The sequence below is a fragment of the Oncorhynchus clarkii genome, unplaced genomic scaffold (genome assembly GCF_045791955.1).
Source record: "Oncorhynchus clarkii lewisi isolate Uvic-CL-2024 unplaced genomic scaffold, UVic_Ocla_1.0 unplaced_contig_800_pilon_pilon, whole genome shotgun sequence".
Classification (NCBI taxonomy): Eukaryota; Metazoa; Chordata; class Actinopteri; order Salmoniformes; family Salmonidae; genus Oncorhynchus; species Oncorhynchus clarkii.
Window position 1 is genome coordinate 132,371 of NW_027258016.1, and position 11,117 is coordinate 143,487.

Consider the following 11,117-nt stretch of genomic DNA (forward strand, 5'->3'; position numbering starts at 1 on the left):
AGGTTTGGCCGCCATTGTAAATAATAGTTAGTTCTTAACTGACTTAGCTAGTTAAATAAAAACAATTATATATCCTTAACATGTTACATTGTCATCAATACAATTAATATGTTATAGTAAGTACATGTACAGTTGAAGTGGGAAGTTTACATACACTTAGGTTGGAGTCATTAAAACTTGTTTTTCAACCACTTGACATCATGTGTTGTCTGTTCACACTGCTTTGCTTTTATCTTGGCCAGGTCGCAGTTGTAAATGAGAACTTGTTATCATGCCTACCTGGTTAAATAAAGGTGAAATAAAAAAATCATGGGAAAATCTAAAGAAATCAGCCAAGACCTTAGAAAAATATTTGTAGACCTCCACAAGTCTGGTTCATCCTTGGGAGCAATTTCCAAATGCCTGAAGATACCACGCTCATCTGTACAAACAATAGTACACAAGTATAAACACCATGGGACCACGCAGCCGCCATACCGCTCAGGAAGGAGACGCGTTCTGTCTCCTAGAGATGAACGTACTTTGGTGCGAAAAGTGCAAATCACTCCCAGAACAACAGTAAAGGACCTTGTGAAGATGCTGGAGGAAACAGGTACAAAAGTATCTATATCCACAGTAAAATTAGTCCTATATTGACAAACTGAAAGGCCGCTCAGCAAGGAAGAAGCCACTGCTACAAAACCGCCATAGAAAAGCCAGATTACGGTTTGCAACTACACATGGAGACAAAGATCGTACTTTTTTGAGAAATGTCCTCTGGTCTGATGAAACAAAAATAGAACAGTTTGGCCATAATGACCATCGTTATGTTTGGAGGAAAAATGGGGAGGTTTGCAAGCAGAAGAACACCATCCCAACCGTGAAGCACGGGGGTGGCAGCATCATGTTGTGGGGGTGCTTTGCTGCAGGAGGGACTGGTGCACTTCACAAAATAGATGGCATCATGAGGGAAAATTATGTGGATATATGGAAGCAACATCAAGACATCAGTCGGAAAGTTAACGCTTGGTCGCAAATGGGTCTTCCAAATGGACAATGACCCCAAGCATACTTCCAAAGTTGTGGCAAAATGGCTTAAGGACAACAAAGTCAAGGTATTGGAGTGGCCATCACAAAGCCCTGACCTCAATCCTAAAGAACATTTGTGGGCAGAACTGAAAAATCGTGTGCGAGCAAGGAGACCTACAAACCTGACTCAGTAACACCAGCTCTGTCAGGAGAAATGGGCCAAAATTCACCCAACTTATTGTGGGAAGCTGGTGGAAGGCTATCCAAAACATTTGACCCAAGTTAAATTTAAAGGCAATGCTACCACATACTAATTGAATGTATGTGAACTTCTGACCCACTGGGAATGTAATTAAATAAATAAAAGCTGAAATAAATCATTCTTGCTACTATTATTCTTACATTTCACATTATTAAAATAAGGTGGTGATCCTAACTGACCTAAAACAGGGAATTTTTACTAGGATTAAATATCAGGAATTGTGAAAAACTGAGTTTAAATGTATTTGGCTAAGGTGTATGTAAACTTCCAACTTCAACTGTATATCCTTAAAAAGTACATAAATATTCTTCATATGTTATAGTAGTACATCAACACAATTAATATGTTACAGTCCATCTATATCCTGAATATAAATGTTAAGTCTAAATACACATTTCAAACTAAGGTTCTCAAGGCATAAAACATTCCAGACATGGATTCAGAGTGACTTTTTTATTTATTATTATTTCAGTAAACAAACAAACAAACACACATGTCCATACAGCCATCTGCATGAGATGTCAAGTGCGTTGACAGTCTGGCCTCTGCGGTGGTTTGTAACACACCCCGACAGACTAAAAGGAGCATTTAGACTAACCAAAAGAGACTGAAGCTGTGATTTTGGGACAACGGTACAGAACACATCAGGGTTTTTTATTTCAAAGTGACGTATGGTACACAGCCCTGGACAGGAGTATCATAAATACGGGCTTTGTCTGTTCCCCTTCCCCTACCAGCAACTCCTGTTCCCCTCTCTCCTCTTCCTCACCCCCCCCCCCCCCCTCTTCCTCCTGGTGGTATTAACAGGGGTGATGGTCTGGTACTCGCTTCCTACAAGGGGAAAGAGGGAGGAATCAGTAAAAAGGAGAATTACTACGTTTTACAGGAAGGAAAACAACCTACTCACCATTTCAGAGCAGTAACCAAATGATCAACTTACAACATGAGAACAACTGCACTTGCAAAACATGTTTTTGACTGTCTACTGCAAAGCAGTTTGGGAAAACAAGGATTCTCTACTCTAGTCATGTGGTAGACTGCCATCTGTAGACTTGACCAATCAGAATGAACCAGGCATTGAGGATAGAAGCAGAATACAAGGAACATTCCGGCAGTGGAAGTCCCTGGACCCGTTATCCCTCCATAACAGACAGGAGAACAGGGAGACAGCGTGCATGCCAAGAATGGCGGTTTAAGTCAGGCATTTGACTGCACCTACAGCAAGGATTTCTGGGATATCTGGAACAAAAAAAGAGAGCTGCAGGGTGTGTGTGTGTGTCAGGGGTTGGTCCTCACCTGGGCGCAGCCTTGATGATGTTGTCGACGCGGAGGATCATCTCTGCAGCCTCGGCAGCAGACAGCAGAACCTGCCTCTTGACCTGGAAGCTCTCCGTCACCCCCATCTCTGACATGTCACCGATGGTACCCTGGTTCATATCTGAGGGACCCGGGAAGACACACACACAGGACAGGACATGAGCCTAAGTGTGATGCATCGGACTCACATACTCAAATCGGTATTAATTCATCTGGCCCCGTTCAAATAAAGTGACTACAAGAAAAAAAATAAAAAATAAAAGGTCACAGGTCAAAGGAAAGAGAATGCCAAAAGCCCGGTTTGAAACATCTAGGAGAGAGCGGAGGTGTCCTGAGACGGTACTCACTCAGACCCATGGTGGTTTTCCCCTCCTGGTGAGCAGCTCTCAGCTGGGCCACCAGATCGGCACTGTCGTAGCCGGCGTTGTCTGCGATGATGGTGGGCAGCATCCGAAGAGCTTTGGCGAAGGACTCCATGGCCACAGCCTCTTTGCCCGGTGTCCTGAGAGCCAGGTCTGTCACCACCTTGGCCATCAGCATCTCAGAGCAGCCTGGAGGGACAGCAGAGTGGGTGATTCTCACACTGGGTTCAGACAGTAGGGGTGGGGGGGGGGGGGGCTGTTGGACTTTCGGCCTGTTATTTCCCCACAGTATCCATGTAGATGGGCAGTGTGTGTGTGTGTGTGTGTGTGTAGACCTCACCTCCTCCGTAGACGGTACGTGTCTCCTTGACGGTCTGAGCCAGGACACACAGGGCATCATGGAGAGACCTCTCGGCCTCGTCCAGGATCTGCTGTGTGGCTCCACGCAGCACCACGGTACACGCCTCACCTGGGAGAGGCAAAGATGGTCAGGACTTTACAATCCAGAGAAAATACGAGGAGGATAAATCCCTGACCATCAAGCCATTATCCTACTATAAACCTCAGAAGTATAACCCATGTCTAAGTCAGCCCGCCGTTGTATCAACACTGACCCATGGCCACTCCTGAGAAGTGGATCAGAGTGTCCTCGCCGATCATCACCTCCTCGATCAGCTTGCAGTGGCCCAACTTCACCAGCTCGGGGTGGTCGAAGGTGGACGTGATCTCTCCCCCCGTGACGAGAGCCAGGCGCTCCACTCCGGAGAAGTCTGCGTGTTCTATCGCCATGACGCCTGCCGCAGCAAACAGCTGCTCTGGGTAGTTGTAGATCAGCTGTCTGGTGATCAATCGTTATTGATTACTACATCACTCACATCACTCACAACGCTGGAAAAACCCTTGATGAATAGGTGTACTTGTGTGGTGTGTGTGTGTGTGGTATGGTGTGTGGGGTGTGTGTGTGTGTGGTGTGGTGGGGTGTGTGTGTGTGTGGGGTGTGGTGTGTGTGGGGTGTGGTGTGTTTGTGGTGGTGTGTTTGTGGTGGGGTGTGTGTGTGTGGGGTGTGTGTGTGTGGGGTGGGTGTGTGTGGGGTGGGTGTGTGTGTGGTGTGGTGTGTGGGGTGTGTGTGTGGGGTGTGTGTGGGGTGTGTGTGGTGTGGTGTGTGTGGTGTGGTGTGTGTGGTGTGGTGTGTGTGGTGTGGTGTGTGTGGTGTGTGTGTGGGGTGTGTGTGTGTGGTGTGTGTGGTGTGTGTGTGGTGTGTGTGGTGTGGTGTGTGTATGTACTTAGTACGTGTGTGGTGTGTGTGTGTGATGTGTGTGCGTGGTGTGTGTGTGTGTGGTGTGTGTGTGTACCTGTTGATGAAGCAGTTGATCCCGTGCTTGAGGATCCGCTCCACCTTCTCCTTCATCTTCTCTTTCTCAGCCATCTCTATCTCCGCCACCTTGGCCGTGGAGTCCACACGCACTCTGGAGCCGAAGATCTGACACAACACCATACAGCTGCTTGGTTACAAACCGAAAAGGGAATTTTCACCCCAAAAAATTACAACACTTCTTTAAGAGGCTAATAGGAGACAGTAGGGAAGAATATCAGGGGCAGATTTAAATCTGATTCACTCAGCTGGAATTTAAAAAAAAACATGCTGGAACAGGAGTTTACAGTTTACTTCCTGAATTGATAAAGAATTGATGGTCTGTAACCCTGAGAGGATATAAAAGGTGAAACCTTGATCTTATCGGTGTCCATGCCAGTGTTGGAGATGAGGATGTTGACGTTCTCTAGCCTCTTGGGCTGGTTCACACCAATCTTCTTGTCCAGCAGAAAGCCTACAGAGACAACCAACACATGAAGCTACATTAAAACAATCTCTCCTCTTAACTAAGAGTGGTTTATTATAATTAATGTTCACACACACACACTGCTCAAAAAAATAAAAGGAACACTTAAACAACACAACGTAACTCCAAGTCAATCACACTTCTAGGGTGTTATTTTAGTGTTCCCTTTATTTTTTGGAGCAGTGTATATATATTACACACACTACACAGTCCACTAGTTTTGTGCACAAACGCAACATTGGCTGTAATGAAGGTCTCATGAAGCCAGTTTGCTGCGTCGACCTGATTTTCATGTAGGAGGTTATTAACCAGTAATAACAGCACAGTGTGAAGCTGCTACACCTTCTCAATCCTCCCAGAGCCCACAGCTCTGGGTCAGACCAGAGCTCTTTAGACCTCTTCATTAGGTCACACCGTAGCAAAGGTTTAGCAATGTGAAACCCCCCCCCTCTGCGTTTCTTATTGGTCATCTTCAGGTAACCCCTCCCCGTTTCAGTCAGTTTTACTTCCGTTTGGTACCATGATGAACATGACCCAGATGAGACCAACTGCCGTTTTCTGTCAGAGGCAGAGTATGCATCAGCCTCCCCAGTGGTCTCACCTTCGTCCAGGTAGGAGTCGATGAGGCTGCCTCCGAGCTTCTTGATGACGTGGATGGCCTCCAGGTTACCGGAGCTCTTCAGCCGGAGCACGGCCTCCACGGCCAGCTTGGCAAAGTGGTCCTTGTGGTGGGTCAGCAGCTTGGACGACAGGGTGGTGCGGGAGATGTTCAGGAGGTCCTCCTGGAACTTCACCTGGTCGTTACTGAGGGGGAGAATAAACAGGAGGAGGGAGAGAGAATAAACAGGAGGAGGGAGAGAGAATAAACAGGAGGAGGGAGAGAATAAACAGGAGGAGGGAGAGAATAAACAGGAGGAGGGAGAGAATAAACAGGAGGAGGAAGAGAATAAACAGGAGGAGGGAGAGAATAAACAGGAGGAGGGAGAGAATAAACAGGAGGAGGGAGAGAATAAACAGGAGGAGGGGGAGAATAAACAGGAGGAGGGGGAGAATAAACAGGAGGAGGGGGAGAATAAACAGGAGGAGGGGGGAGAATAAACAGGAGGAGAGGGAGAATAAACAGGAGGAGAGGGAGAATAAACAGGAGGAGAGGGAGAATAAACAGGAGGAGAGGGAGAATAAACAGGAGGAGAGGGAGAATAAACAGGAGGAGGGTAGGATGGTATTTTTCACAGCGTAGCAATGTGTGTAGTCTTTCTTTATGGTTTTGGATGGGTGATTACTCATCTATGTAAGAACCTATTAAAAACTTAGAACATCTCATGACATTAGCTGAGTTGTGTGATAGAGACCTAGCAGTTAAACCTGACATCTAGAAATGCTTCATCATTGAAGGCCTACCCATGATCCACAGCAGCCTCCTTCAGAGCCTGGCGGGCTGCCTGGGTGGCCTTCCTCCAGCCAGAGATGATGATCTGAGGGTGGATCTTCTTGGCGATGAGGAGCTCAGCTTCCTAAAAGACAAGACACCAGGGTTGTGTTCATTTGGGAACACCGCAAAAAAAGAAAAATTGCAACAGGAAACAACAAAAAAAAACAAGCATTTGTTATTGGATCGTTGATAACTTTAGGAAGTATTACCAAGACAACGCACTACAGCTGGTGTTGATAATGGTTTTACTCCCAGGAGTTAATCTCTTTACAACAGACTGTGATGTGAAATACAGTATTAGCTAGATGTGCTGAAGAGGGTGATTAAGGATTGTTAAGTAAATCATCCACTCTTACCCTGAGCAGCTCAGCAGCCAATACCGTGACAGAGGTGGTGCCGTCTCCAACCTCATCATCCTGGGTCTTGGACATGTCTGGAAGACAGAAGGTGTAAAGGATCAGAGAGGGTCTAGGACATGTCTGGAAGACAGAAGGACCAGAGAGGGTCTAGGACATGTCTGGAAGACAGAAGGACTAAAGGATCAGAGAGGGTCTAGGACATGTCTGGAAGACAGGAGGATCAGAGAGGGTCTAGGACATGTCTGGAAGACAGGAGGACTAAAGGATCAGAGAGGACAACAACAGTGTCCAGAAAGACAGCATAGCAGAGGGCCACTGCCTTGGGGAGCAGCATTATACCGTGTGCAGGCCTTTCATATCTCCCGACAACTACATAGTTCAACTGGTGAACACGACACTCACCAACCAGAGAAATACACAGCGCAGAGGACAAGAGGACGAAAAGTCAAAGTAATAATGATCAATGGAAGTAGTGTGTTTTATGTAATAGGGGATTAACGATCAATGGAAGTAGTGTTTTTTATGTAATGGGGATTAACGATCAATGGAAATAGTGTTTTTTATGTAATAGGGGATTAATGATCAATGGAAATAGTGTTTTTATGTAATAGGGGATTAATGATCAATGGAAATAGTGTTTTTATGTAATAGGGGATTAACGATCAATGGAAAGTGTTTTTTATGTAATAGGGGATTAATGATCACTGGGTCAGAGACATGGGAGGAATTTCAGTCCGGGACTCATAGCTACATGGCAAGTTCTCATTGGCCCAAATTGTTTATACATCGAACCTGAAATAGGATACTTGTTATTTAGCCATGGGCCCAGTTTCATTTCAGGGAATTATAATTCCTCAACCACAGGCTAGGGCTGGGTTATAAAGTACATCCTGTCCCCTTGTTCTGTGGGGAGAATCACAGGAGAGAATCACTGAGGACAGGGGAGAATCACAGGAGATAATCACTGAGGACAGGGGAGAATCACAGGAGAGAATCCTCTTAGAGAATCACTGAGGACAGGAGAGAATTATCTTAGAGAATCACTGAGGACAGGGGAGAATCACAGGAGAGAATCACTGAGGACAGGGGAGAATAAACCCTATTCTCCTCCCCCTGATTTGCTTTGGGGTCCGTGTAATTGAAGAGTAACATCAACTGCTAACACTGGTGAACACCAAAACTCACCAACCAACACTTTGGCAGCGGGGTTGTCCACTCCGATGGCTTTGAGGATGGTGGCCCCATCATTGGTGACTGTAACAGTTCCCTCCCTGCCACCTCCGATAAGGATCTTGTCCTGCATGGTTGTTATTTATTTATTTATATATTTTTATTTAACCAGGTGGGCCAGTTGAGAACAAGTTCTCATTTACAACTGAGACCTGGCCAAGATAAAGCAACGCAGTGTGACAAAAACAACAGAGTTACACATAAACAAAATTACAGTCAATAACACAATAGAAACATCTATGTACAGTGTGTGCAAATGTAGTAAGATTTGGGAGGTAAGGCAATAAATAGGCCATAAAATAAAATACAATTTAGCATTAACACTGGATTGATAGATGTGCAGATGATGATGTGCAAGAAGAGATACTGAGGTGCAAAAGAGTAAAAATAAATAAATAACAATATGGGGATGAGGTAGTCGGATGGGCTATTTACAGATGGGCTGTGTACAGGTACAGTGATCGGTAAGCTGCTCTGACAGCTGATGCTTAAAGTTGGCGAGGGAGATATAAGTCTCCAGCTTGATGACTTTTGCAATTCGTTCCAGTCACTGGCAGCAGAGAACTGTAAGGAAAGGCGGCCAAAGGGGGTGTTGGCTTTGGGGACGGACAGTCAATGTGAGTTTGAGCCATGCAAACTATACATTTGGTCTAGTTGAGTTTATCAAGTCATGCTATGCACTTAGGTTTTTTTGTTTGTTTTTTTGTTAGTATAATTGTTCATAATTGGTAATTTGGTATTAATAATTAATTGATGTCAGTGACAGACTTGCTGAGTGATGCATACCATTCCTTTTGGTCCCAAGGTACTCTTCACCAGATCTCCAATGGCGATGGCACCGATGAAGGACGACTGGAGGAAACCCAAAACATTAGTGTAGCAGGATATACCGGTAATATCACAGTACCAAAACATTAGTGTAGCAGGATATACCGGTAATATCACAGTACCCAAAACATTAGTGTAGCACGATATACCGGTAATATCACAGTACCAAAACATTAGTGTAGCAGGATATACCGGTAATATCACAGTACCAAAACATTAGTGTAGCACGATATACCGGTAATACCACAGTACCAAAACATTAGTGTAGCACGATATACCGGTAATACCACAATACCAAAACATTAGTGTAGCAGGATATACCGGTAATACCACAGTACCAAAACATTAGTGTAGCACGATATACCGGTAATACCACAGTACCAAAACGTTTCATATGATACTACCACATTTTAGAATACTTGAATAACGTTGTACCGTTTCATATGATACTACCACATTTTAGAATACCTGAATACCGTTTCATATGATACTACCACATTTTAGAATACTTGAATAGTGTAGTACCGTTTAATATGATACTACCACATTTTTAGAATACCTGAATACCGTTTCATATGATACTACCACATGTTTCAGCCCTACAACGGGCACCTGTTATGTTAAAGTCAGTTATGTATTTTATTTTTAAACAGCCTCTTGTATTGAACAGGACATTAGGTCACTGAAATGTTTTCCCTGTGGTATCGCGCGATACTTGGCCTGGTACCGTAAGTAAAATGTTGGTATCGTGACAACATTACAAAACATTGTTATAAATGAATGGTACAGTAGAAAAGCAACTATTAATGTAGTAGAATATAAAGGGAAATGGAGATAATACACTAACATAACATAAAGTAAACATCACAGAGCACTCAGCTCACCAGACGGGCGGTCTCAGCTTTCTCCTCGTCGGCTCCTTGCCTGAAGATGTTCACTGGGGCCATGGATAGGGACGCCTGCAAGACAGGTTAGGATCTCAGACAACGCAATCTTGCCAGAGTCACACACCCGACGCAAGGCAAACTGGTGAATGCTTGTGTAAAAAGTAAAATCTTTTGACAATCTCTATGATAATATATTAGGTCAAAGAAATATCCATAATCATGGTAGTGTCAAATGACGAACATGTGTAAGAAGCCAAAGGCTGCTGACATAATTTGACAGCCGATGTGAATGATGCATTGAAATGTCTAGACTCATGCTTACATTTGTATCAAATCAACGACAAAAATAGCAACATTGTGCCTTTATTATCAAACTCAAAAATGTACATCGCCGACCATACATGGTCATAGGTGGACTTATATGTATGAACAGCAGACGGTTGGTAGCATGGCGCTATAACAAGGACCAGTGGATGACTCCACCCACTGCTCCTAAGAAACCGCTAGAAGCTTTGTGGCCCAAACTAACTGCGTTTTGGCAAACGCTATAGCTAGCCATGTAGCCTTCCTAGTTGTGTCATTGTGCAAGAACATGAACACTTTGAAATGTGTCGTGTCATGCTACTGTTAGATGGCCAAGCCCAACAATTAGTTAGCTAACTACAAATCTAGGGATACTGACGGGAGACAATGTAGCTTAGCTCGTTAGCTCAACCCCTTAGCAAGTTGCAAGTTTGTAATAAATAAAATACAAATAATAATTACGTCGCTTCTACTGCTACGTTCATTCAAAGTTTAATCCAGTTTCAGGTGAAAATGAATTGTTTCTACATCAGGCCTGATTTTTCTGTTGATCACATAATGCCATCCACATAAAATTACCACATGACGCTATTAGCTAACCGGCTACCGTAGCATGCTAGCTAACTAGTTGGCTGCGTCCAGGGCCCATGTGCTTCCTCAGTCAATGTTACACCCGTCAGATATAAAGAAATGAACAAAACCCATATTTATGCAAGATACTGCACGTTTAAGATAATGTTGTTTTTACTCAGTGTAGTTAACGATTACAATAATGTCGTTGAAATTAAATTGTTTATAAACGGAACAAAGAGGTTCGCTTACCATGATTTCTGTGAGTTGATAGCAGACGCCTTGCACGCACCGGGAAGGAACAAATAGGAGTGACGCAGCTACGTAAGGACACGCCAGAGCAAAGGTGCGCTCGATTTTGTAGCCCCGGGGGGCAGCGTTTGCACTTTTGGTACAATATCTCTCCTCTCTACTGATCCGGTATTTAGGATGAGCTAAATCAAATCCACCTAATTTAGAGAGTATTTTGCAGATTGTGCGAATTCACTGCACACCCCTCTCTTCTCTTCAAGCCAATGCAGAATAAATCATCTTAAATACGATTTTTTTATACAGTAACCTACTATACTCAGGGTATGAGTAATAAGAATTGATATGCAATAAACCAGTGAATAAGAGAACATTTAGACAAAATAAGCATAAACCTCATGTTTATACATAATGTACACAGTTAAATGTACCCCAAACAAAACACCACCGTCATTCAAACAATTTGACAATG

General features: G+C 44.0%; 1 protein-coding gene and 1 non-coding gene across 2 annotated transcripts; both read right to left on the minus strand.

Annotated features, from left to right (window-relative positions):
* Positions 1 to 1,708: 1,708 nt before the first annotated feature.
* Positions 1,709 to 10,708, minus strand: LOC139394519 (T-complex protein 1 subunit beta). Its single transcript, XM_071142608.1, has 14 exons — positions 10,649 to 10,708; positions 9,521 to 9,595; positions 8,595 to 8,660; positions 7,764 to 7,875; positions 6,576 to 6,652; positions 6,189 to 6,301; positions 5,389 to 5,591; positions 4,675 to 4,775; positions 4,302 to 4,429; positions 3,564 to 3,787; positions 3,290 to 3,418; positions 2,935 to 3,138; positions 2,567 to 2,708; positions 1,709 to 2,101 (listed from the first exon to the last, which is right to left on the minus strand). Exons 1-14 carry the CDS (start codon positions 10,649 to 10,651, stop codon positions 2,071 to 2,073), a joined length of 1,608 nt encoding a protein of 535 aa, XP_070998709.1. The 5' UTR covers positions 10,652 to 10,708; the 3' UTR covers positions 1,709 to 2,070.
* LOC139394520 (small nucleolar RNA SNORA47) lies at positions 5,003 to 5,144 on the minus strand. The gene has a single exon (XR_011629829.1). It is a non-coding gene; the product is annotated as a small nucleolar RNA SNORA47 (small nucleolar RNA).
* Positions 10,709 to 11,117: the final 409 nt, after the last annotated feature.